General features: G+C 43.5%; 1 protein-coding gene across 1 annotated transcript in view; it reads left to right on the forward strand.

Annotated features, from left to right (window-relative positions):
* CARD11 (caspase recruitment domain family member 11) overlaps positions 1-17,284 on the forward strand; it is a 43,663-nt gene extending 26,379 nt beyond the window's left edge. Inside the window, exons 9-24 of the mRNA XM_030958063.1 lie at positions 437-616; positions 1,660-1,714; positions 2,920-3,029; positions 4,182-4,285; positions 7,189-7,241; positions 7,781-7,913; positions 8,375-8,576; positions 9,014-9,140; positions 10,224-10,464; positions 10,875-10,971; positions 12,000-12,095; positions 13,037-13,169; positions 13,700-13,879; positions 15,034-15,158; positions 15,988-16,103; positions 16,663-17,284. Of these exons, the coding sequence (XP_030813923.1) occupies positions 437-616; positions 1,660-1,714; positions 2,920-3,029; positions 4,182-4,285; positions 7,189-7,241; positions 7,781-7,913; positions 8,375-8,576; positions 9,014-9,140; positions 10,224-10,464; positions 10,875-10,971; positions 12,000-12,095; positions 13,037-13,169; positions 13,700-13,879; positions 15,034-15,158; positions 15,988-16,103; positions 16,663-16,867 (2,157 nt within the window). The 3' untranslated portion in view covers positions 16,868-17,284. The remainder of the gene's footprint in view (positions 1-436; positions 617-1,659; positions 1,715-2,919; positions 3,030-4,181; positions 4,286-7,188; positions 7,242-7,780; positions 7,914-8,374; positions 8,577-9,013; positions 9,141-10,223; positions 10,465-10,874; positions 10,972-11,999; positions 12,096-13,036; positions 13,170-13,699; positions 13,880-15,033; positions 15,159-15,987; positions 16,104-16,662) is intronic.
* The last annotated feature ends 10,343 nt before the right edge of the window (positions 17,285-27,627 follow it).

The raw sequence follows: 27,627 nt of genomic DNA on the forward strand, positions 1-27,627 counted from the left end.
TTTGGTCTGGAAGGGAGAGAGGACTTTTCTAATTCTTTCCATGAATTAAATGAAAAAGAAATCTACTAAATGTAGTGTTGTGAATTCTTTGCTATAGTGTTTTTCAAGTTGTCTGTTATGTACATGGCTTCCTAAAGGCTGCCGTTCCACAGCTTGACTTTAAATGGAAGGGGGAAAATGCAGAAAAATAATTATTTTCTACACTGGGGTAGAAACTACAAATATTTTTAGGAATGTAAGTGAATAGAATTCAGTCTGTGAACATAAATCCCCAAAAATCTCAGCCCAGATTACTGAGAGGTCTGGAGCCACATTCTATGTGAGCTTCTGAAGCACTGGAGTTGCAATGGGTTCAATTAGATTACTCTAAAGGAAGGTTATGAGTTTGTTGTACCAAACTGGTCTCAGAAGCAAAGTGTTCCCTTGTGATCTTTAGAGTTTGCCACGGAATCTCCCCATCACCGTTATCTCCCAGGCCTTTGGGAGCTCTGGCACAAAAGCCAACGGTCAGGAAGCCGATGACGACTCCACTTCTGAGGACTCTCCAGAAGACAACAAATTCTTCCTGCCTGATCAAGTTCGTCTCAAGAGAAGAGTGAACCTAAAGGGGATCCAGGTGGGTCTGAATCTGAGGCTGGAATAACACAGAGCAGGGACTTTGAGAATTATCAGATATAACACATATTGTGGCTGTGCCTCTGAAACTTCTGTAAAGATAAGAATAGATCTATGTATGATAGTGAGCTGTGTGTGATAGTTTTTGCCCTGTGGTGATTTGCATCTTGAGGAGCAGATCTAATCTGGCTTCATAGACTGTTTTCTGTCCCTTCTCCCCATTTTCTGTTTTCTTCTTGCTTCTGCTGTTCATTCACATTCTTGGAGCTTTGTCAATAAATTGATTCTTTGCCTCCTTAACATTAGTGGGGAAAAAAAATGACATAATGCCTGAGGTCCAGCACACACTGAAGGTGAAAAACAAAGCACTGGTGGAAAAGCTCTCAGCAGCTGGAAGGAAAAATAGAAAGAAATGGATACAATCTAGAGCAAAATTAACTATCTAATTTAGAATTAAATTATGGCAATTTCCTCACCCCTAACAGGAAGGGGGCAGCATGAGTTAGGTTCATGCTTTCCCCAGCTAGCTGCATTCACATGGCTATTATCTGATGCTGGATTCATAATCTGTAAAAAGCCCCACAAAAATCTAACATTTGGGCTTTTGAGGTTCTCTTCCCTTTCATCTGCACTTGAATTCTTTCTGCCCTTCATAACCTTTCTGAGCTCTGACTGTCGTTATTACTTGTGGCAATCGAGCTGTATTTTTCACATTGCACACTCCAAAAGGATACCTGTTGTATTAACAGCTGCCTGAAACCAGTCCCAAGGCACCCACTTCACCTTTTGTCTCTTTTTTTCTTCAGCAGAATCTGGAAATTGCAAAGCATTTGGGCCAGGCATTCAAAAGTAGCCAGGTTGCTCACACTCCATCTCTGTTGTTGTTTTTAGATACCTAAATTTCTTCTAAATTTTGGATCCTGTTGTTTAAAGGAGGGCAAGTGTATTACAACATAACAGTGAAAAAAAGTGGTGAAAATATCTGGTTTACAGTGTGTGGTAAATATTCTGCATTTGTACTGATTTTTGTCCTCTTTCTTTTAGATAAGTCCAAGAGCTAAATCTCCTGTCAGCATGAACAAAACATCAGAGTTTCAAGGTCAGAAAGAGCACCCATGTCCTTATTCCTTTTCCATTGCTTTGTCTCTTTCACTTAATCTCTTTAAGTTGTTTAAACAAATATGCCAACCAGGGAAATTCTTAACTAAGTCCAAGTCAGTACAAAAAAACCAAAACAGTTTCTCTCACAGTTACAAATGTAATGATTAAAAGTGGTCAAGAGTTCTACTTCATTGTCCTCTCCATCCAAAGGTAACTCCCCAGGCACACAATGTGCATCCCATAGCTTACCTAAATTTTCTGTTTGCTCAGTTTTCTGTTTAGTTTACAAAAGTTGTAAAGTCATTTGTGAAACATCTGTACTAAAAATCATTATACCATTCTCCTTTTGCTGTTGGAAAAATCATTCAAGCTGAAAAGGACCTAATCTAGTGATTGTCTAATGAGTTCCTTTGTCCTTCAGCAAAAGGGAATTAATTTTAAATCTAAAGCATTGCAAAGGCTGGGAGAGGGGGATTGACCCATGCCCCAGCCAGCTGCCAAGATACCAAATTTGTTGCTGTACACTCAAGTTTGAGCTACTCCTAATTCCTTTTGTTTGTGTAACACTACCCCTGGAACACCAAACCCCATCAGAGGCAGCACTTCCTTCACTAGTTGTGTGAGGCCCTGTTGGATAAAATATCCTGGGGAACGCAGCTCCTGCTCCAAGGAATTCCATGTTAAACAGCAGCTTTGCTGTCAGGAAGTGTGCAGCATCAGAGGTGCTGAGGAAGGGAAGGAGTCCACATTCACTCTGTGTTACCTGGGACTGCTGAGGCATCTCAGGCTTCTTGGTCCTTGTTGTAAATTCTTTGTTGTAACCAAGTGTAACTCAATAATCCAACCCTGCAAATTGTCAGATTCAGGCGGTGTAATTAAAACATAAATTCATGAAACAAATCTTCTTTAATTTGTCAAATAGCATTCACAGATCTATTAAAAACAGCCAGGACAGAGCTGAGAGACAAAGTGGGCAGGAGTGTTGGAATTTCTGTGCTTTGCTGGGAACTGTTGGGCAATGGGAGCCAGAGCTGCAGGGCAGGGGCGTGTCCAGGGCCCCTGTCCAGTACTAGACCAGCTGAAATGGAAAGTGAACATAAGTGCAGTGTCACATCTGTGAAAGGCTCTGCACTGGAAGTGCTCTGACATGCTTCTCTCTGGTGTGTTTTTCTCTGTGTGCTTCCCTTGTCCCTGTGAGAGCAGCAGCCAGAGCACAGGATGAAGATGGGGCCGAGGGCAGCACCGGCCGAACGGACACGAGTTCCTCTGTGTCCATCAGCAACTCCATCAGCAGCTGTGAAGTCACCAAGATTGTAAGGATGCCCCTGCCTGCCTGCAGCCATCTCTCCTAATGTGGTTCAGAGCTTGCACAACTCAGTATTAGCCCTTCCCCAGCATCCCAGCTGTGATCCCATTGAAGGCCCTTGTCAGAAGCTCCCTTAATCCTGTTACCAGCATTTTGTTAGAACTATGTTATTTGCCTTTCCCAAAATCACAGAATTAGTTTATGTTTATTTAAAGACATTTCAGAGGTATTTATGACCTCTTGCTGTCTCCTTATGCCATTTAACATTTACTGTTAGAAGAAAGAGATTTGCTTTAAAAGCTGCTTTATAACTTATCTGAGAAAATTTTAAGGGTTTTTTGAGTTCTATAATACTTTTCCTGTCTATAAGTAACAGCAAGTGAGGAAAGGGGTGCAGATCACAGTTGGAAATTTCTGCATACCATAGTCAAACCATTTCTTCCCTGCTTGCTGTATCCCCATAATCTTCCAAGGTAGATATTCCATTATACATATGTGAGCACTGACACAGCAGGACAGGCAGATAGAGAGAGTGCTCTTGCAGAGTGTTAATAACAAAGAACAAAACATCTTTCTAGAACACCGTGAAAAATGCTGCCCCCAGGAAATTAAAATTATACTCAAGAATAGCCAGGAAAGAACTTGCTGCCACTCATAATAAGCTTAGCTAGGTTAGGAATATTTTTTGGAATATCTGTTGGATGTTTAGATGACTTATACTGTTTTCCCTCTAATGCAGTTCAGGGTTTCCAGTGCACTGGAAGATTAATTATTTAATATATAGAGATGTGTATTTTTCTTCCTCATTCCAACTACATATATATTTATATAAGTACATATACTACTTTTCATCCCCCTCCTCCTATGTCAGCTGTGCCACACACATAAGTAAAGCTACAATGGCTCAGTAAATCAGGCAGTTGTGTGGTCACAGGAGAAGGTGCAGTGCCAGCACACAAGCTGTGCATTGTGCTAAAAACTGGGATAAATGAGTGCTCTTGGATTCTGCACAGCTAGAATCAACTTCTTTTTCTGTGTGTGCTTCTCAGAGCAGAGTACAGCCAGTGTGAGCACCCTTGCTAACGCTGCTGTGAGTCAGAAATGAGAGCACATTTCAGCCAGATAACCTTTCTGACACCTTTTGGTTTCTCATTCACAGCAAACCCTGCGGAACCGCAATGACAGCATCATGTCCACCACCCCCGAGCCGCCCGGCAACGACTCCATCGTGCGGCGCTGCAAGGAGGACACCCCTCACTGCAGGTGGGGACACCTGCCCTGAGCCTGCTGCCACAGGGGAAAAGGGGCTCTAGAGGTCCTCTAGGAGTTGGAGAGCCTCCACAGATTCACAGAATTCACAGAATCACTGGGTTGGAAGAGGCCTTAAAGATCATCAAGTCCAACCCATGCCCTAACATCTCAACTAAACCCTGGCACCCAGTGCCGCATGCAGTCTTTTTTTAAACACATCCAGGGATGTGTTTAAAACCACCTCCCTGGGCAGGCCATTCCAGAACTTTATCACCCTTTCTGTAAAAAACTTTTTTCCTAATATCCAACCTCTGTGTCCCTTGGCACAGCTTGAGACTGTGTCCTCTGGTTCTGTCTGTAAGGCATAGGATTAACCTAAACTTCTCAAGGCTCAGCCCTTCACCCCACATTTTGTCCAAAGCATTCAGGAATGTCTGAAGTTGAGCTGGGATGAACGACACAGTGACAGCACTGCAACACTGACTGTAATGGACAGAAACACAAACAGGACTGGAACACCTCAGCACTATTGGAGAGAGTGCTCTCCCTACCTCTGCACACTGATCCAGCTTCAGTTTTTGCCCCTCAGCTCCCTGCTGCCCTCATGTCCGTATTCCTTCCCCTTCTCTCAAAGCCTCCCCTTCTCTCTGAAGGCTGCAGAAGTAGAGCAGAGCTGCTTGCAGGTCTGTGAGGAGTGAGGGGAGAAGCAGAGGAAGGAGCTGGTTTTTGTGAGTCTCAGGCTTTGTTTCTCAGCAGAGAAGGGAGGGGAGAGAGGCTTTGCCCTTGGCTTCACCTTCTGCTGCAGCTTCCACTTCTGCCAGGTCAGGGCCCCTGGAGTTCCCCTGGCAGTGAAATCACATCAGCTGGTGAGTGGGAAGTTGGTGGCAGGAAGGAAAGAGACCTCTCCAGCCTCCCAGTTCCCTAAAGGGCACTGACCCCTTTTCTAAAAGGTTTTCTGCAATGTGATACTCAGACATGCTGTGTTGGTGTGGTGTCAATAGCATCAGTGTCTGCATCAGAAATACCACGAGACACAAATACATTCCCTAAAGGTAGCAAGCAAAAGGAGAAAATAACAGAGCAGACCAATTTAGAAGAAAGCAGTATATGTGGAGGGTTTAGATCTTTATTAGATCTGTTTTTAATATCTAATCTGTATTAAAACTTTATTCAGATTTTTATGTTTGTCAAAACAATCTGATCTTGGGCAGACTGCCACTTCTGCCTCTCTCTCTGGACAGCTTTGCAAGACAGCTTTCCACTGAGGGCATCCTCAGCTGGTTCTTCCACATAATTTTCTAGGCTGCTGAGGATTTCAGCAGTGTTTATTTTAGTCTCCCTTAGCTTCTCCTTCAATGTCCTCCAAGTCTCTTTTTAAAGTGTGTTGTAACAATTCAAGATGCAGAAAAGGGTTTTTTTTATTAATTATTTGAATGTTTTGTGCTTCAGGTGCTTGAGAAGCCTTTGGCATGCCTGAACTTTTCAATATTTGCAGTGTATTACAGAACACAGTGGAGATTACATGGAGATTATTCATTTTGTGGATTTATTTCACTGTAACTCTGACTGTATTCTATGTGTTAAGGCACTGGAAGACTGAGTTGTACTGAAATGTGAATTTTTCCCTCATATTAGATATTCTTCATGTGGAAAGAACAGGTACCCTGGAACAAGGTCTGAATGGGGACTTGCTTTGTTGAGCTGATAATCACTAAAGTCAAGTATCTCAAGGGCCTGCCCAAAAGTTCAGTGTAGTTTATAACTTTATAATTAGCATGATAAATTTTTGGAACTTATTTGTGAACATAATCCAGAATAATTGCTGTTTGCAAGCCAAGTTGCAGGTTTCACAGTTCATCTCTTCTTAATTTGTGTGGAAAAAAAAAGGTGAGATCATCATTTAATGTAGGAAAAGGTACATTATTTCCCTGCTTATGCATGGAGTAAAAATAGCTGATCCTCTGCAGCCTGGCTGCAAAAATTCACCCTTCAGCTGAAGCCAAATATGAGAAATATCAGCTCCACAGGAGACCTACAAATCATTTTGAATGGGAAAAACAACAAGCTGTTATTTAAACAGCTTTGCAACCAAAGGACATGCTTTAATGAAGTCCTTCCAGTGAAGCTGTCAGATCACTCACTTGGCTGGACAGCCCCAGTACCCCTGTAAGAGCAAAATTTTAGTGAACTGAGAGTGGCTTTAAGGCCAGCCAACCCAGTCACCTCTGCAGGAAAGGCAGTGTCACTGGGAACTGGGCTGGGACCTGAGCTGTGGCAGTTCCTGTGCAGAGGCCTGGAGCACTTTGCCATTCTGTACTGCAGGTACCTGAGTAGCTATGAGAGCTACCCTGAAACTGCTATAAAATGCTTCAAGTACTTTAAATCAAGCAGATAAATTATTCCTCTTCTGCTGCACCCCAGTAACTTCCCTTGCATTCACTGTGTCCATCAGTGAACTTCTGGCTTTTTGCTCAGTTGTGGAAAACCCCCATGGTGCAGTGCATGCACAGCAGGCATGGTGCAGCCCTTTATCTCTGTGCTGAACCAAGTGTGGTGTGAATCACACTCCAGACCAGCCAGCAGCTTCCTGTTGTCCTCAGCAAAATCTTCATTCCCTCACTCTGTTGGCAGTTCTTCCTTCTGAACTTTCTTGCTGTTTCACGTTTCCCATGCTGGCTGACACATGTTGTCTCCTGCCCTTTTCTTTATCTTCCCTGGACCTTCAAGGATGTTACTTGCTTATTTTTTTGCAGCTGCACCGTTGCCTGATGCAACATCTCCAACATCTTCCTTTTTCACAGAAGTTCCTCCTTCAGAACTTAATGAAATATACTGAAGCTGGAAATCTGCTGAAAGCTTGAAAGTGTTCAACTTTCTCTGTCGTCTATTATCTCATGCTTTGTTTTTAATTCCAGCCTGGTTGAAGAGGACAATGACAGCTTTGGATGTGATGCTTTGGAGATGGATGGTAAGCAAGAGGATATCATGTATAATTGAAATATGAGCTAATATGTGATCAGCTCCCCAGCTACAGAGACTGTCAGATAACCAGCCCTGCTCTAAGTAAATGTAAGTGAGTAAATCAAGGAAACAAAAGGTCAGACAGTGGTGAGAAGTGGAAAGCAGTCATTCCTGAAGAGCTAAGAGGGAAAAGGGTTAGTTTTGTTACCACGAAGGGTGGTCAAGCACTGGAACAGGGTTGTCCAGAGAGTTTTAGTCAAACTCTTCATCCTTGGAGCTATCAAAACCCAGCTGGACAAAGTCCTGAGCAATCTTCTTGAGCTGAGCCTGCACTGACTTTGACTAGACAGTCTCCAGAGGTCCCTTCCCACTTCCTGTTCTATGAGAGTGCCATTCCTTGTGCCATGTCCTGTGGATGTGAATCACGTCTCTGCATAAGGAATTTCCTACTTCAGCTTTGGCTGAGATCAATTAAAATTAATTTTCCCCGTTTCCATCTTTGTCACTTTATCTAGGACTCATTATCATTCTTGTTCCTCTTTCCAGATGACAGTCATGACAGGCATTCACATGGAGCTCCTTCAGTGCACTCTTCCTCTTCTTCTCATCAGTCAGAAGGCCTGGATGCCTATGAGCTCGAGCATGTCAACTCCATATTTAGAAAGTTCTCTCTGGAAAGGTATTTGAGATGCCATTTTACTTACCTTAGAGACTGGGAGGAAAGGATGCTGTGGTAGAAACTCTTATTTATTTATTAGCTGCTGAAGTTATAACAGCAGGAGTGATTGTGGTGGCAGCAGTATAATGCTATCTTGGAGCCCTTTCATGTTCTCTAAACCCATGAAGGTCAACCTGAAAATTCAAAAACTTCAAGGCAGACAAAATGTTCTAAAGGCTTCAATTTCTCCTTGTGATCTTGCTATCTTGCTGCAAAGCTTGCTGAGTGGACACCTGTTATACACTGAGTTTTCAGAGATAGTCTTCTCCAGAACTTTTGCAGTAACAAGGAGGTTTTCTTTTAGAGTCCTTAGATCCTAGTGCTTGATAATGCAAGAAGTTTATTTGTATATCTCTCATTTCTCATGCATCCATTTAATTCAGAGTGACATAACCAGTTGTCCCTTCCTCTCCTGGACACAGACCCTTCCGTCCCTCTGTCACGTCCGTGGGCCGCATCAGGAGCTCGTGTCACACGGTCCAGCGCGTGACGCTCAACGGGGACAGCCTCAACTCAGAGATCACCCTGCTGGGGGGCAATGACAAAGGCAGCTTCGTCAGCTCTGTCAAGACAGGCTCCCTGGCAGAGAAAGCTGGCCTTCGAGAGGGACACCAGATCCTCCTGGTGAGCATGCCATCGTCACCAAACACCCTGGGTATCTGCCCACCCACCTATGCTGTCCCTGGCATCCCATGAGCACAAGTTCAACAATGCTTCTGCCAAGTTTCTCTTTACTTAGTTTTCCCTCCATTGCCAATGTTCCCAACCATTTCCCTGTTCAAATGCCTCCAAAGGAGAAAAAAACAACCCCCCACAATTTATATTCCTGCACTTCTCACTCCCAGGGAAGCCTGGGATTGTGCAAGTGCTGCAGCTCTGTTGACTACTAGCATTCCTAATTTGAGAGAAAAAGAATTATATAATTATAACATAATCTACATTCTGGTAACAAAGTGTCTGCATTGTTTAATAAGAAAAAGATCATGGCACTTTTAAAAAAATTGTTTAATTGACTCAGAGATTGAACTTGCACTGAAGAGTGATATTTCTTTCATATCTAGTTGGAGGGCTGCATTAAAGGGGAAAATCAAAGTGTTCCTTTGGATACTTGCACAAAGGAAGAAGTTCACTGGACAATTCAGAGGTGCAGTGGTCCAGTAACACTCCAGTATAAGTCAAATCATGAAGGTAAGAACAAAAGTATTTCTTATCTCAAGTAGTCCCATGGCTTTTATAGCAACTTGTGTGGAAGAGAGTGACAGGAGCAGCATATCCTTTGTATTGGGATAAATCTGGAGCATGCCACTGGTGTTAATTACAGCTCCTCTCTGGAACTGCTTCAGCTTTTAGCCTGCTGTCTGAGAAAAAACAACAACATGTGCTTGTCAACAGGAGTCTGAAAATTTTACATGGTGGCCAATAGCAACATGACTCATGAAACACACTCAAGCTTATTTTTATGTACAGTTTTCTGCAATATGATGCGGTGAGCTGAGTGATCTTTATCCAGCTAGTCGATTTAGCATTTACCTGATGGAGTTGCCCTGTTTATTACCTTTGTGGCTTTATCTTATCTTTAACAGCTGGAGTTCATGTGTGGTGAATAGAATTTGATTTTAGTGTTCAGGTTCTATAATGATAATTTCAGGTTATGGATCAAAAATTACATTCCAAAATCTATTCTTTACTGGTGTGTATAAATGGGCATTCATGTTTTTTATGCTGGTTAGAGAATTTCAGCTGCATAGATCATGCAGGAAGTGATGCTTTTGATTTTCTTTGATGTTTTCAATTGTAGAAAAGACTGTTGCAATTTTTTGAGCATCACTTAACTGCAGATAAAGCATGTTATAGATTCTGGGAGTGCCAATTAGAGCTAATAATAAGGAGAATAGCTTGTCATTAAAATTGGTGGCAGAACTCACACGGTACTTAGAGGGCAGAGCTATAGCTGTGTCTGTGTCTTTGCTGAGAAGTTCTTTGTTCCACAGGTCATGTGGGGAGTACTGAGAATGGAGTTACCTAAAAGTAGCATTATAATGAGAATATTCCCACAGAGCTGACAGCAGCAGCATGGGCTGTCCCTGAGCCAGTGCCCCATCAGTGTCTCTGAGGTGCAGGCCCATGATCTTGCTGCAACTCCTGCAAGCAGCACTCTGGAAATACAAACCTCTCAGAGGAACCTCAGGAGTTTGTGCTGTGGCTTGTCCCAGAGGGAATGCAGCAGCAGCAGTGGGAGCTCCTGCCTCACCCCTTCCCTCCCTGCTGCAGGGTACCGCAAGCTGCTGTCGGAGCTGGAGGAGGGGCTCATCACCTCGGGGGACTCATTCCACATCCGCCTCAACCTGAACATCTCCAGCCAGCTGGACTGCTGCTCCCTGTCTGTGAAATGTGATGAGATTGTCCACATTCTGGACACCATGTACCAGGGCAGGTGCGAGTGGCTTTGTGCCAGGGTGGATCCCTTCACTGACAGGGACCTGGAGATGGGGACCATTCCCAGCTACAGCAGGTGAGAGTGATACTGAGTGACCATTACTGAGAGCAGGAATCTAGAAACAGGGAACTTAATTGCTGCTGTAAGGAAAGAGGTGTCTTTGTCTTAAATTTTGAGATAAGGTCTGATGTAAAATTGTAGTATGAGCTATAAAACTTAAGAACGGAGATTCCAGATGTTACCTGAAAAAATGAAGTAGTCCCTCAAAAAGTATCATATGCAAATATTCCATGGATATTCTCTAGTCCTTAACTGAACTGCAGTTCTTCATATTGTTTTGTTCCTGCCTTTACTGCATGGTTCAGTCAGTCCTCACTGCTATTTCTATTTCATCTTTTCTGGAGGCACAGACCCGTTGCAATCCAGCTTTCTTGTGAGTGGTTTCAAAAATATCTTGATCTGTGTGATTTCATCCTTTCTTTCAGAGCCCAGCAACTCCTTTTGGTGAAGCTGCAGCGGTTGATGCACAGAGGAAGCAAAGATGAGACAGAAAACTCCTACAACACCCTTCGGGCCCTGCGGGTAAGTATCTGCCAACAAAGTCCTTTTAACACCTCATACTCCCCTGCTATTGGTTTTTCATTTTTCATTTTTCATCATCATTTTACAGAAATTCCTGTTTACACTCTCTGTAGGTTTTGATTGTGTCAGGCAATGGGCACCTTCTGTTTGCTTTAAATAATATTGTCCCTGGGAATGAACCCAGCTCTGGCTCACTATTCACCCTCCCAGCTAGGAGGGACTACACTTAAAAAGTCCAAACTCTGTTCTGTGTGTTAGTTACCCTTCTCATGCTTCTCTACCTGTAAACATTGAATGCATCTTCATGTACACATGAGGAATAAGCTGTGTCCTTACAATTAATAATCAGAATTATTTCTCTCCTATGGTGAATAAGCTTCTAAACCACAGAGTCTGTTGTCCCACTTTAGAAAGACCTGTCTCTTCCAGCCTGGATGCTGTGGAAAGAATTGGGATTATCAGGCCTTCACACACAACAGCCCTTCAAATTTTCCCTTTTCCATCACTAAAAGCATTTTTAGACCCCAAAATTCCATTTTTACATAATTAAAACTGGTGTGTTAGTTACCATAATTATTTTTAGAGTCTGGGAGACATTCATGCTTCTAAGTTTTACAGAGACAGGTAGACAGTGCTTGTGCTTGATTTCAGTCAAGGCTGAGTTTCACACATTCCTTCTGTGCTCACGGCCCCACTGATCAAAGGGACAGAGATCACTGGCAGAGGTGCTTGTGAAAGCAAAAGCTGTGCATGCTCTTTCTTGGTGCAGAAATTATCTCTTTCTTAGGTGCAGAGAGCAGTCCATGAACAAAGGAATGTGAAGAGCAGTGAAAAAGCCGTGTTTGTCAGCACAGGCCGTGCTATGCCCGCTGTTTGTTTAGAACATTGTATTTGGGATAGGTATCAATCACTATCCCTTTTATTGGAAATAGAAAATATCTGGTTTGTCTTTAGTTTCTCAAATGATATGATTAAAAAATACAAAAAAGAGCAGGGGTGAGAAGATCTCCTGTGTTATTTTTTACTAGAATACATTGCAGCCAGAGGAGCCTGCCCTGCAGAGCGACCCCAAAACCAGCCCTCGCCTATCCAGAGCAAGCTTTCTTTTGGGCCAGATTTTACAGGTAATAAAGTTCAAATCCTCAGTGCAATGTCTGAAATAGTGGATCTGAACAGTAGATATTCTCAGGCTATCCTAATTCACCCAGAAATCCCAGCTCAGGTCTAGAGGTTGTATTGGAATTTATTCCTATCAAAAAGAGATGTAATGCATGAAGGAGAAGGATGGGTTGTGTTTTCTGTTGTGATGTGGGGTGTTTGTTTTCAAGAGCATGGCTTCCATTACAGATGTGCCTTGAGGAATCCCACACATCTGCCATCAGAGGCTGAAATGTGCTTTCTTTGTACCATAAGGACAAATCCAATGGGCTGAATCAAATCTCCAAGTCTCTGAGATAGGGCTCCATCAGAAAATAGTCCTTTAATTGTAGGCCAGTGGCTCTGAGCATGACAGAGACTGTGTGGGTGAAAGATAAAGCCTTGAGAAGGAAGGTGAGAGGGAAAGGTTAGCAAATACACAGGAGGAGGAGTTAATGTTTGGATAGAGGAATAGACGGGTGGATGAGGAAAGAAAGCATGAAGCCTATTTCTCATGTAAAATGACTGTATAAAGATGCCATTTGGGAGTTTTTAAGTCTCTCTGGTAGAGCAAAGAAGAGGCAGTTTGGGTATAGCCTGTGATACATTTGTGCACGTACTCTGGGTATGATGTATACATCAGTGCTTGTACTGATGATAGCAGGGAGCTCTGTGAAGGGAAAACATGCGTCTTAAGAGCAGAGAACAAAACAACAAATCCCAAAGGGGATTAACACAGGCTCTGAAACAGATCTATGATATTTAAAGAGTCTTAGAATTCAGTCCACAGATCCATGGAGTCCTGTCTTTCATAGACACAAGTGATTCAGATCTCATAGGTAACAAGTGTTGGCTGATGAATACATGGGAGGGAAAATAATGCAGGAAATGAGGCTCAAACCTCTTTTTTTTTTGTTCACCTCTTTAGTTTGTCAGTAGGTCTGAGAACAAATACAAACGAATGAACAGCAACGAGCGGGTCCGCATTGTCACAGGCTGGCCCTCGGGCCTGGCACTGAGCTCATCCGAAGGGAAGAAGCAGCTGCCTGATAAACTGGAAGGTAAAAATCTAAAATAGTCTTTACACACCTAGCACTGACACAAAGGCCTACATAAACATCTACAGAACAGCATGGCTGTGAAATGTATCACAGGTCTTGCATATGTGGTCCACTCTGCAAAAGTTCAGCAGCAACTGTGATCAAAACTGATTTTGCTAAAAGAGCTTGAGGCAGCTTTAGGACACTGAAATGTCCTAGTTGGCTGGCAGTTCTTCCTAGGTGCTTTCTTGCCTTTTGCTCCAAAACATTTAACTTGGAGCATAAAGTCAAGCTAACAAGCAGAGAGTCTCCAAGAAAATGTTGTGTGGAAGAGATTAAGAAATAATCTCTTGAAAGCAAAAGGCAGATGAATTATTTAGCATTAGACTGGACATCATAGTGCTGTGAGTACAGTAAAGACAACCCCAGTAAAGGGGAAGGAGGACCAGTATGACTAACCATGTCATTTCTATTTCATGTGTGTCTCCTTTTTTTTCTCCAAATATTGATGGAGAGGAAACCAGAGGATAAATGTCTTGTTCTTTGCTCAGATTTGGATTCAGAGAGTGAACTGGACAAGAAGCTCAGTCTGATCCCTTATAGCTTGGTGAGACCCATCCACTGCGAGCGCAGGCGCCCCGTGCTGTTCACCCCCACCATGCTGGCCAAGCCCTTGGTGCAGAAGCTTCTCAACTCTGGAGGTGCCCTGGAATTCAACATATGCAAGCCAGGTAATGGGATAAGAGAGGGCCATGACTGTCAGCTCTCAGTGTTGGAAATATGAACATATATATGCGTGCACACGTAGGGGAATGCACATGTGAGAGTTGCTTGAGGTACTTTGAGTCACATCAGAGTGATGTGTAGCTGTAAATCCTGCTTTTTGAGACTATCTGGGATATTTGAATGTTTTTGAGACAGCCAGTACACATGGTTATGAGATTCTGTGTCTATAAATATTATCCATGTGTATGCTGTGTGGTTGCTAGGCTGCCCCTCAGAGACTGAAATGCTGTGAGTGCTCTTTCTGTTTGCATACTGTTTGCATACTGCATATCTAGGCAATGTGAAATTTTGATTAATTTGTTTCTAGTATTTGCTATTATGAGGAATATCTTCCCTAGAGCAACTTTAGGTTTCTGTCTCATCCAAGCTGTGAAGATTGTGCATTTGATCTACTGGAAAGACTGATTTTCTTCCATGCTAAGTATTTACTATTAAAGCAGTACGCAGTGCCGTGATGGCTGCAGGGCAGGATTGTATACAACCCAGCATTAAACAGAGCTGACGTTTCATTTTTACACTAATATTGAATACTCACAGCATAGTATGCAGCCTCACAGTCATGCAGACAGAGAAACTGAGAAATTAAGTATTAGAATAAATATCCCCTGTCTTGCAACATAAAACAAAAGCTTTGATGTAGAGCTGCAATTCACAAGGGGGCCAGTATCACACATTGCAACCTAAGCCAAATTTTTTGGAAACTTTAAACACAAATGTTGGAACACTAAATCCATGTTTTAGGATCCTGTGCTGAAGAGACCACCTTTTTTTAGCACTTCTCAGCATCCTCCATCCCTGAACTGCTACTATATAACATTACGTGCTGGAATTGTATTTACTGTTTTAATTTAATGCCTTCATAGTGTTGTAGTAATTGCCCAAGGACTCATTGGTGCAGGATATAGCTGAGATGCTCAGCTGTGATCAGATTAGGCTTTAATTGAATTCAATGGAAGAAATGAGGCAGCTGTTAAGACAATTCATTGCTCATCCTCCTTCCCTGAACATCCTTACATCCGATGTGAAGTACTGCTGGATACTTTTCCATGTGTTCTGCTGCTGTAAATTTGATTGTGTCCGCATCCACATCTCTTCCTAGATATTGTAACAAAGGAAGAGTTCTTAAGGAAGCAAAGGACAGAGACTGTCATCTTCAGCAGAGAAAAGAATCTGAACACATATGAATGTATTGTACCTGCCAACATCGAGGCTGTTGCTGCCAAGGTGCTCACAGTGCTCTGTGTCCCTTCTCTGGGCTCTCTGGGAACCCCTCTGCAGTGTCCTGCATATCAGACTGACCAATTTACAGTTGCACGTTCTCTCTCCTGCCCTCCTTCAATCTCAGATTTTTATTTATTTCCCCAAATGGCTTTTATTTGTGCTCTTTTCCTTTTCTTTCCCATCCTCAGCCATATCCTTTTATGTTCTCCCTCATTCCCTGTGATGACCCACATAGATGCAGCTAAATATCCTTTCATTTTCTGTGCTCCATCCTTTATTCATTTCCTTTTCATATCATAAGTATATATGAATACACGAGACAGTAAGAGATACAAGGACCTAGACAAAGGAAAGAGAAGCCTGAAACCCAGACACAAGGGTGTACACAACAAAGATAACAATGCCCAAGACAGAGATCTGATGTCAAGTAGAGTAGATTTGATGCACAGCATGGAAAAAAAGGAGAATTAAAGTGATGGTTTTTTGTCTCACAAGTAGTTGCAGTAGATGTTCTTTCTGAACAAAAAGCAAGTCTATGTGTTTGGGTCTATATGTAAAACTGGTATTTTATCATACTTTTCATCTTTAGAGCATTCCATTTCCATTTTAAACCTTTTTAGAAAGCTGTTAAGCTCAGCTGTTATTTGACTGACTAGTTTTAAACCAGTAGGAGGAGCTGGACTTTAAATGTATATTTGATTAAAAGGTTTTAAATCAGTACAATGGTAAATACAGAGCCTTCCAAATCACCCCATAAGGGACAGATATCATTACCTTGAGATTCCACAGCAGTGAATTTTCCTTTGTGACACTGTTATGACTTTGTTTTTAGAACAAGCATTGTCTCCTGGAAGCTGGAATAAGCTGCACGAAGGATTTAATCAAAGCCAAGATATATCCTATTGTTCTCTTTATAAGAGTCTCAGAGAAAAACATCAAGAGGTTCAGGTAACATGTCAAACCTTTTGCATATTTGATGTTCCATCTTATTCAGTGAATAATTCTTGAGTCCTATAATGTTCTCACTGAGAGAAATAAAGACCCTCATCCCTCTCCATCTGGTACTTCTATGTGCACTATTTCCTCCCATGACTCCTCCCTGAAATCTACAACTGGAGAAAGCAGGAATTCCCCCAATCTGGCACTCTTTCACTGTCACTGGTGGCAATGAGCACTGTGGGAGGATGAGACCAAAGAAAATGTGGTTTTCTCCATGCTCAGCACTCCCACAGCATTTCTTAAGGTAATGCAAGCTGGAAGAGGAGAGCTCGTAAACACTTGCACTCTCCCTCCATTCAATCCTCTGAAATTGTTTCCCCATAGCAAATATTTCTCCTTGGGGGCAGCATGGAGGTAAGGGGATGGTAGACCTGCAGTAGCTGCATTCTTCACTGCTTTTATTGCTTGTAAGTAGTTAGGAGAAAATAAATTCTTGATGGGACAGCTGGGACTACAGGATTAACTTAAAATCCAAGACATTTATTTTTGGTCTGCTCATTTGATACAGGAAACTGCTGCCAAAGCCAGAGACTGAGGATGAGTTTTTACGGATGTGCCGCCTGAAGGAGAAGGAACTGGAAGCACTGCCCTGCCTTTATGCCTCTGTGGAGGCAGAGGCTTGGAGCAGCATTGAGGATCTTATCCGGACAATAAAGGACAGGATCGGGGAAGAGCAGCGAAAAACCATCTGGGTGGATGAGGATCAGCTATGAAAGCCCTCAGGAATACAGAGCTCTTTGGTGAGGAAAGGACACGTCCAGGTGGAGCAGGGCTCCTCAGAATTCTCTGGTTGGGTGCCCAGAGCTCACTCCTGTTTCACCCTTGCCGCTGGGGCACTCCCTGCTGGCAGGATGCGTGTCTGGAACAGGACTGGAGCTGTGTTGAAGAGCCAGAGGCTCAGATGCTGGGATCCAGGCTGTGGGGCCACCACCACAATTTCTGATCCACTGGCATTTCTTAAAGGACAGCACCTGTTTAACACATGAGGACAAAGATCTTGAGAGGGAGCTTGGGTAATTTATTATGTTCAAAATGTGGATCTCTTTGGTCTCATTCAAAATTTCTGATGAGAACAAATAAGTGGAATCTGAAAGGGATAAGGCATGGGGATTGGGGTGCAGGATGTGGAATTGAGATGTGCCCCACACCCCCCTGAGCTGTGATTCTGAACATACCCAGCTGAGGAAGCTGAAGGCTGGTTGGGAGCAGCAGCAACACAACTGCTGATGGCCAGAGCAGCTCTGTAGCCCTGGTTCTCCACAGCCATTTTCAGCCATTTTAATCAAAAGAGAAGAAAATAGCTATTCCTCCTGGCATTAACTAAAATGAAAATTTTCTCTTCCTTTTGAAACCCCAGTTTTATTTAACAGTTTTGCAGGTTTCCTTTGTAGTCCTGGCACTTACAGGAAAACAGACTTCACTGTCCCAGTGGCACATCAGATCTTTCCACATCTGCCAACATTTCATTTAGTTTATCCCTGCCTCTGCATTGTATTCATTTGTACATCTCTCCGTTTTTAGCATTTTTTTACTCATGGAAAATACCACGGTGCTTTCTTCAGACAACAGGTTTCTGTGTTTCTTCACTGAAATATTTCTTTACAACATCATTGCCTGCCAACATGCCCACTCTCAACAAAAGGGACTATTCTTAGAAGAAGAAAAGGAGAATTTCATAAGCCAGTAATTGCTGTGAACCACTCAGTCCTTGACCTGTGTGCCACGAGCAACAGCGAGGAGCCCGGCGGGCACCACGCTGAGCTGTGGCCAAGTGGGATAATGCTTCCAGAAGTGTTTGTAGGGCTGAGGAGACCATGTCCCATTTTCAAAAGCACTTAAGTCCTCAAAGAGTTTAAGTTCCACTGCTCATGAGTGTGACTTATACTCCTAAATCTCTTCAGTCTTTGAAATCTTTCCTCTCGACATTAGACGCTGTACTGAGATTGCCAAATTGATCCAATAAAACTGACCCGATAATAATGACTCGTGCAATTGCTGATCTGAAATGCAATAAAAATTGACCTACAGATGAAGAGTGGTCCATCCCATTGTCCTTAGATCCTTCATTCCTTGCCATATCCCTCCCTCTTAAGATGCATTTAATAACAAATTTCCTTTCCTTCTGCATTCATCCTCAATCCCCCATCTCAGTGCTGTGGGCTGATGTGCAGTAGCAGGCAAGAAAAAAACAATTCGAATCTAAACAGAACATCTGGCCTGGTTGCCTTCACTAGATTAGCTGCTCCCTTGTCTTTGCAACAAACTTCTGCTGTGGGTGTCTCTCAGGTAGACTGGGTCAGCTCATGTTGGCTTGTGGGATTGTGCTTTTCTCTTATGTTCTTCTCTTTTATGCACATCATTTTTTAACTAATGGACTCTTCGAGAAGTAATTTATGTCACTTTACATCTAATTGCTGCTGCTGTGTTTCTGAAGTTATTAATGTTTGAAAGAATGTTCATAGCTAGCACTTCTCAGAGAATAGCTTTTTACCTGCCCAGTGCCATCTGCTTGGACTGTGCAAGCAGGGGGATACTTCCATGTGCAATCTCTTTACAAAAAGGACAGGCTGCACACACAATTTGCAACTCCCTCCAGGGCAAAGAATAACAACCAGTTGGGGTATATATAGAACAAATTGGATGATTCTTCAGAGATCCTCTGTAGCTCAAGCAGAAATAAGAAAGCATCAGTTGGAAGAACTAAGCCTTCCAGGAGCATTTTGCATTCATTCCTAATGTCCTGATAATGCAGCCTCGTGTAACAGCTGCCTGTGGTTTGTTCCTGCCCCTCTTGTGAAAGCTTTTGAGTCCGCAGCTGAGCAATGGGAGGGACTGCAGGAGCATTTCTCAGCTGCTTCAGCAAAAAGTTCAGCCAGGTCAGCGTCAGATGCCTCCAGGAGCCAGCAGCTGACTGCTCTGACTGCTCAGTGGCCAGCACATGGAGGATGTCCGTGTGCCACCGGCTGTGCCACGGGGACCGCTGCCATCTGCTGGAATGGCTGCAGCAGATGGCAGGTGGGGCAGAGGGGATGGACTGTCTGAGAATGCCACGGTTGTTTCTGCAGTGATCTCCTCTCCCCACAGCTTTATGTCTCTTTGCATGGACAAAGCTGCAGATGTGATTTGTTCCACTCTACTTTCGGCACAGGAAAGGCATGTGCCAAACTCTGGAGGAGGTTCCTTTGCAGTGAGCAGAGATTCACCTCCAAAGAGCTGTTTCTCTGACTTACTGGAGATGGCTATCTAAGGGTGAGATGAATTGCCCTCTGAACTGTCTGGGGTTTTCATAGACTACAGCAAGAAATGAGAGAATTAGCCTGGCCTTTAGCATTTAGCTCTTTGATCTGTAATTTAGGGCAGCTAAACCACCTCATGGGAAAAGTGGAAGTAGAGATTGAGGCAGAGAACAAGAGATCTAATTATTTCTGTGAAACGAGAGGAATGGATACATGGAGCAAACCTTTCTTCTCAAATCCAAGTGCATCTGTAAATTCCCAGCTCTGCAGACCCATTGTGGTTGTCTGCTCATGTGATGCAAAACACCAGACCCTGTCCAGTGCAGTTCATGGCACAGCTGTGTGCTGTACCCTGCACAAGCCTCATCTCTCTGTGACTTGATGGAGGAGGACTGAAAACTCTGTTCCCTCTTGACTTCTGGGTGTGAACTCCAAGAGCAGATCTGGAGCTGAAGTGAAACTGCAAAGCAGGCACAGAGCAAAAGGGGCCACAGTCATTTACATTGGCTGGGAGGTGTCTCTGCTCTGGAGCCAAGAGCTGTCCCTCTCAACTGAAGGAAATTAACCCTACACCTTTTGAAACACATTCAGATCTTGAAAAGAGGCCATGATTTTCCCTGAATGTCAGAGTGCTTGAATCAGTGAGGAACCCAAGTTCTGAACCAGCAGGTTTGAAGTGCAGACTTGGAATTTAGGCTGTAGATCATTATGGTGTTTTCCATTCTGCTAAATCTGCCTTGTGAGGTATCACCTTGGGCCACATCCCTCCTCACATGCACATCCCAGTTACACAAACCTGGGCTCAGCACATGTACAAAAGCCCAGCAGGCATAGCCAGCTTCAGTAGGGGTTGTGTGGTCAAAAAACTGGGAACAACAATTAATAAAACAAAAGGGGAATTGGAAGTGTTGTAAATGTTCCCTGTAAACAGTGTCACAATGGAATCTCAAGCAGATTCTCCACCTGATCTCATCAAATGGTTAGAATGGGACAAGTTTAATGTTGATTTATTCTTTGGTTGTTTCTGTATTTTAGACAGCACTTGATATGAGATTTGGGGTCAATAACTGGACTTACAGGTACCACCAAAATTCAGATACATTTTCTAAATCAGTCTAAAGAGTAAAATTCAAGCTGCAGACCTGAATTGGAACTGGAGGCTGTGCTTGGACACCAGAGCTCAGGCCCAGCCACCATGTGTGAATCCCAGGTGGGGATCCCTACCTAAGGTAAGCAACATTCACAGCACAACCCATTTTAAAATCACTCACGGTTTCTAATTGAAGTCCGGGAACATTTCTCAGCAGTTTGTATTTTAAGTTAGAAAGGAGGTAACAGAAAGCCTGGAAATTGCCCTATGTTTGGTCTGCTGCTTTTACTGTAAGAGATGGAAACATAGAATAATAACCGCCTTTCAAAATGGATTATTTGAAAACTACTTCTTGCCTTTAAGAGCTCACAAGAGCTTGTTGGAAAATTTTTCAAATGCAAATTGTTCTTCTGAAAATGTCATTGAAAAATTGCCCACTAGAAAATGCAATTGGAAATTTTTTCAATGGAATATTGTTCTGTTAGAAAATATGTTTTCATCTAAATCAAATGTCTAGAGAAATTCTTTCATTCTAACATTTCATTTTTAAAAAATTTAAAGTATTTCAATAATACTGAAGCAGTCATTTTCAATATTTCACATACTTTAAATCTTTTATCTGAAAACATTTTTGGGATAAATTTTTAATTTTTTAGGTGAAACCTTTTTTAAAATTTACATTTAAACATTTGATTTGATTGAAACACTTGTTGTATTTGATGTTTACGTACTACAAAATAATGGAAGTAATGGCTTACAGCTCTCACATGTGGTCTAATACCTGTGATCACAAGAGAAAAATCCAACCGAGTCTGGCTTTGCGTTTTGTTTAACTCTGCTGCTAAAATGATGTATTGTATAAGTCAGTATCATGCAGTTCAGCACATTGGGGAATTGTTGCAGGTAAAAATTTCATGCAAACTTTATTACACAGAATTGGATATTCCTTTGAATCAGAATTCTGGCTGGAGGCAAAGCTGTCAATCGGTCCGGCTGCAGCACAGACAGCTCTGGCAGCACAATTTGCAGGGGGGTAGGAACACACACAAAGCACACTTGTGCCTACAAACTTAAAGTGGAGATAGATGCCAAAGCTGGAAAAATGCCTGTAAACCTGTTAGAGGTTTCTGTATTCTTTGTGCCAAGCTGTTTTCATGGCCTGGGGTTTGAGAGCTCAGTACAAGGCTGCAGTTGGGCACTGCTGAGCCCTGGAGCTGCTCACAGCTTCTTCAGCCCTGCCTGGGCTGGGCTGTCTCAGCAGCACTTGTTAAACTGTTCCCTGGAGACTGGAAAAGCAAGACACAGGGGTTTAGGGCTTCTGGGAGAGCAACATTCTAGGATTTTGCAGTTATTTGTATTGTGTATTCCAAGTCATTCAGCCTTAATCAGCTTAGACCGTGACAATGTATTCCCTTTTGGTGCCGTTTCCATCTCCTTTGCTCTTGTTCAGCTCTGGGAATTGAACAGTGCCTCACAAAGAGACACACAATATCAAACAGGAGATTGTGATTCACTGCTTGTAAGTGACTTTGTCTCCTCCCTTTCTCCTGCTTGCTCAGTTTCCAGAGTTGCTTGCTCTGCACCCTGTGTCCCACGGGGGCTGATTCCGTGTGCAGCCCTGAGGTCCCTCACCAGGGCACCACCACATTCAGGGATGGCTGTCAATTGAAGCAGCAATTCCAGGAGAACCTTCTGCTTTTCCAGACTCATCTGTGCAAGAAAAAGGAGGCTCTCCCATGGATCAAGGCCATGTGCCTTTGGATTTGGAGACCAAATTCAGTGTGTTTTGGTTCAGGCACAGTGAATAGGGGCTCTTGAGCGCTGGCAGCTTGGGTGGCAGTACAGTCATTGCCTGGGACACCCTCCTGGTATAGCAGGAGTGACAGTGACCCTGCTGTGCCAGTCCTGCCCACACAGTACCTGCAGCTACTGGGGTCACCATTCTGCCCAGCGCTTTCCTGAGAAGAAAACCTGATCCAGCCAAGGCAGTGCTGAAAGAGAGATTTCATCCATATGTTTCAGGCACTGCAGAATTCTGCCATGCTCCAAGAAATCACACTTGCTATCTCTGTAAAACTCCATCTGACCCTCAGGGACAATCCCAGACCCAAACTCTGAGGAATCTGTGCGTTCTTACAGACTTTTCATTGATTCCTTGTAAATGTTGAGGCTGCAGAAGCAAACAGAAGGCTTGGCATCCCTGCAGATTTCACCTGTAGAACTGATGCTTCTTTAAGAAGGTGCTGCCACTGTCTCTGTACAGTGCAGGAGGTGACAGAGAGCTGAGGGCACCTGTCCACAGAGGCCATGGCACAGCCTGGCTCCCCTGGGCTGCACTGCTCTGTCTCAAGGCTCTGCATGGGGGGTGATGCCAGCTGACAGCTGGATCAAGGGTTTGAGTGGGGCTTGCCTTAAGTGGTGAGATTTCTAGTCTGATTGGAGAGCCCTACCAGTAAGCCAAGTTAGAACAACAGGAAGCTCATCCACCCTCCCTCCCCCACCTCCTTTTTTCTGTTCCTCTGCTGCAGAAACTGTCTGATGTTCAGATCAGAGGCTCTCCAGGGTTAAATGCACCATTAGTCACTGGGAAAAAGGGAAAAAAAGACACTTTTAAAAGCAGATGGTAGATGATAGAGAACCTGCTTGAGAGTAACTATCTACAACAGCGTGTCTGCTTCATCAGATATTAGCATCAAAAGCTGTCTGATAATTTAGCAACAAACAGCAATATTGATTTTCTTCCAAAGTGCAGATGCAGAAAGACAAAGATGGAGAGGTGGCTTTTTCAGAGGATCCCCATTCTGCCTGGCAAAGACAAGGCAGGAAAGGACCTGCAGCCCCCAGTGCCATCAGCAGGGCAGGAGCAGCCTGCAGGTGAGAGGTTCTGGAGGGAACCAGGGAGAGATCCACTGCAGCCTTGTCAGGAGCCTGTGCAGGACAGAGAGGCACCTCCCAGGGGTGAGGAACTGGGGCTGGGGCCGGGGCCAGCACCAGGCTGCTCCCACCAGGGAGAATGGGAAGTAGAGCAAAGTAGTGGAGCTGGGATGGAATGTGGAAGAGACATGGGAAGTAGCTTGCTTCCCTTTTCTCAGAGGATATGTGAATTAATTGCAGCAAAGTAACCTGAGCAGTAATAGCTACCAGTCCTTCTGTCTCTCCCTTGGATAGAGCAGCCATCCTGACTTTCCAGGGTGCTGCCAAAATAACCATTTTAACACCTTAGCATCTGGAAAAATTCCACTTTAGAACTAAGATTCCTCCTTTATCCCTTGTCCCATTTTCTTTTTCACACATTGGTAGAAAAGCCTCCTTGTGGTCAGCAGTTGGCTCTTGGAGCTATTGCTTGATGACAAGAGTTGGGTTTATCCAGTTCTTTGGACAACAGCTCCTACTTCTGATTTAAATTCCCTGCAACCAGTGGTCTCACATCAATTATGTACACTGCTCCTCATCTCTGTGTCTGAAATGTCAGTGAATCTGATAATTTTTGCTCACAGAGGTGGGGAACCAACAAGGATCTCTGGCACAGCCTGCAGTGATTGCATCTACCAAGGCATTAGCAAAACAGCAAGGAGACAGAAACGGGCACTGACACTTGCTGAAGTTCAGCCCTCTGCTCAAACAGCAGCAGCCAGAGAATTCCTAACAGAGAGCTTAGGGAGGCACCAGGGCACATCAGGACACTGCTCAGGAAGGGCTGCACAAGGCACTCTCCAACCATGGCCATGGGAACATTTAGAAAGAGCAGGAAAGAATTAAACACAGTAAGAAATAAAGAATAGCTCATAATTAAACTGATTTACTCCTGGCAGAAATGGACACAATTCCATTAACTTTCAGTTCCATCTAAATACACACCAGAAAGAAACTAAGCTGGATATCGACTCTGACCTAGTTGGAGTTCTTTATACTAACATTACTGTATTGTTAAAATGCTGTTTTAAGAGCCAATTTTGGGCTGTTGCCTCCATTTTTGCACCCTAGAGAAAGCCAGTGGGGTAAACTTCTATTAAATGAATGTGAAAAATTGATGCCAGGTTTTAAGTGCACATTTATAAATATAACATCAAATCCAGTGGCTTACAGCAGCTCCTCTCCCAAAGAGCTCTGCCCTCTGAGCCTGCCCTGGTGCTCATGGTGTCTCTGACCCAGCCTCCTGGACCAGCCCAGCACCTTCCAAACGCACTGGGAATATTCAGCTTTGTCATTGTAGCCTGTCTGCAGCATTTGCTTCCCCATATCCTGGTGCTGAGGTGATTTGCTCATTATCAGATTGCTGTTTATTAATCAGAGCGGTAACAATGGGACAGAGAAGCTGGAATACAGCACAGCCAGTGCTTCATTTGTTCCAATTGATTTTCCTATCACATTTTATTACTACTATTTACTTTGTATGCCTCAGGAAGATTGAACTGCACTGTGCAGTAGGGGTAGGGATTTGAATTTCTCTTCTCTTTAGCTCTATTTCTGTGGTGATAGTCAGAACAGTGGGTTCTTCCAGCAACTAAGCCATGACCTTCTCTGCTATAAAACAGCATATGGAAATGCTGTGATAATGAGACTCCACCAGTGTGTGAAGTCCTGCAGGTGGAGTCCTAGGGAAATCCATGAGAGTCATGGATACTGAACACAAATTATCTCTCCAAGATGACACCTTACAAATGCTCAGCACTGGCCAGAAGCTCTGCTGGAGCTGAAGCAGCTGGAAGGTGCAGAACAGGCACCTGTGCTTAGGCTGGGACGGGCAGCTTGTACCAGAGGGAGCTTTTGTCCTGCAGTAAAATTAATGGAGCTGATGGTCATGATGGGTTTTTCCCCTGCTCCTTCCTCTTTTCTCTGTCTTAGGTCACTGTTCACAAGCTGGTTCTTGCAGAGTCCAGCCAGCACATCCAAGCCATGAGGGCTGAGCAGATGATTCCTGTCAGGAGGTGTGTGGTGCTTTATGGAAGCTGACATGTGGGTCAGCAGGGAGAGCCAGGATGGCACACGCTGTAAGATCACATTAATCGTCCCCTTGCCACTAACAGGGCTCACTGAGAACCAAAAGCAACTTTAAAACTGACTGAAAAACTATAAAAATCTGTGGCAAACCACCTATTTTCAGCACAGCAGGGATTTCACTCTAGAGGTTTATAAGTGTTTGAACTATATTTACTCTGAAATTGCCCCATTCAGTGAGTACCACAGGAAACTCATGGTTGGCTGCAGCTGTGGGTGTCAGATGCAGTTGCGTGGGGAGGTGATGAGAATATATTTTAACAAAAGCTTTGTTTTCTACACTAATTTTAGAATTAGCCTAGTTGAGGAGTGAGGAGGCAGCTCTCAGGTGGTAGCACGTGTCATTAATAAAGTTCAACACACAAACCACAGAAAGTCAGCTGAGCTGAAAGCTTCCATGGGCACTTCATGTTACTGGCAATGTGAGAGTCCTTCAGACAGGAATTTCTTTCTAATCACGAGTTTTATCTTGCTGAGAAGCTGTTTGGTAACTTAGGTAGAGTGGGTGAGTGTGTTCATGTGCAAACACATGTCTGTGTCACCGCCCAGCAGAATGAGTCTGTGCAGATATGTGCAACATCATCTTTGTGGGAACATGCCACATGACTGGGGAGAATTGCTCCTTTTGTTTTTTTTCTTTTTTTTTTTTTTTTTCCTATCAGAACGGCTTCTTTTGTTCCACCAGTAGAAGTTTTGGGGTTTTAGAGCTGAGCTGTATGTCCTGGCCCCTCTCTGAAGTACATCCATGCACACAGTGACTTAGACCTTGCTTGATGGCTCCCTGTCCTCCTGCTGCCAATGACCTTGAGCTGCACCAATTATTTTCTCCCTGTTTTGTTGGGTTTTTTTTCAGCAGCAGTGGGGGTAATTGAATGATTGCAAAATAGTCCACTGGGCCAATAGGGGTTAAGTGAAAATGAAAATAATGCCATTGATGGGAGCATTTTTGGTCACATTTAAGGTCACAGCGAGATAAAGGGTTAGGAAATATCAGTCTGAGATTTTAACATCAGCAATGGCTTCTGCCAGCACATCCTGAGAGTAAGGGGAGGGGGTGAGGACAGAGGGAGGAGAATGTACAGACACTGGTGGTGGATTTAACCAGGACTGACTTCAGACACCTGGAGCAGACTCACTTGAGCAGTATTGATCAGAGTGGAAACATTAAACTCTTAATCTGGCACTGTTTCATTCGTGCTGCGTTATTATTGTTATTAGAGCCTGTGATTTACCGTGTCCAGCCTGGATCAAATTCAGCAGCTGTATTTCTCCAGATTATTTTGCACTCTTCCTTACTGAAGTGCAGTCTGGCAGCAGAAGTTTTACAGCTCTTTGAAGGAATAAGGTCTCCCTCCAGTGGTGGCAGGAAACAGCTTAGACTCCCTAAATCAATGAGGGTATGTGAGGCTGGGAAAATGAGTGTGCACCACTGTACACTTCAATGGAAAATAATTTTTTTAAGAATTTTTGAAGACCCTTTGCTATTTGCCACCTCTTCTTATAACATTACTCCCTGTAGAACCCCCATTGTCTTTGAAAATCTTCTCTTGTCTGGAAAATCTCCTTTCAATACCACCCCTTTTAACAAAATAGTTTACTATGTGCAAATAGCACTGAATTCCCACTCAATTTGTCTGTTTTACTGTTGCAGTAGTAATAGTTCCTATTGCTGATTGTCAAGTTGTACATGAAATACTGGGTTGGATCCCATCACCCCCATGGCATGAGGTAATACAGTGCTTTAGACATTTTGCAGAAAAAAATCCCTTTGGATTAAGCTGTTTTCAGTTCAGAAGAGACATGTCCGAGCCCTGGTCACCTTGTAACAGAAAGCCATATGACACAAGTGCACTGGGGTGAAGAGATATTGATTTACCTTCTGGAAAATGAATGTAAAGTCAAAAGTCGGAGCATTTTTCAGCACCTCTCCATACTCTGCCTGATTGGTGTGACCCTGACTGCAAGCCCCATGGCTTAGACCTTCCACTGCACATCCCACACCTTCCTCATCACCCTCCAATTGCAGATTCATATTTTGAGTTGCAAAATTTGTGTGATCTGTGTTGTAAGGCACAAATGCTCCCTTATTCATCCATTTTGTGTTCCTCACTCAAGTTCTCTGTTTTTCCTCTCTCTCTCCTCACATTTC

Source organism: Camarhynchus parvulus, chromosome 14 (assembly GCF_901933205.1).
Source record: "Camarhynchus parvulus chromosome 14, STF_HiC, whole genome shotgun sequence".
Lineage (NCBI taxonomy): Eukaryota > Metazoa > Chordata > Aves > Passeriformes > Thraupidae > Camarhynchus > Camarhynchus parvulus.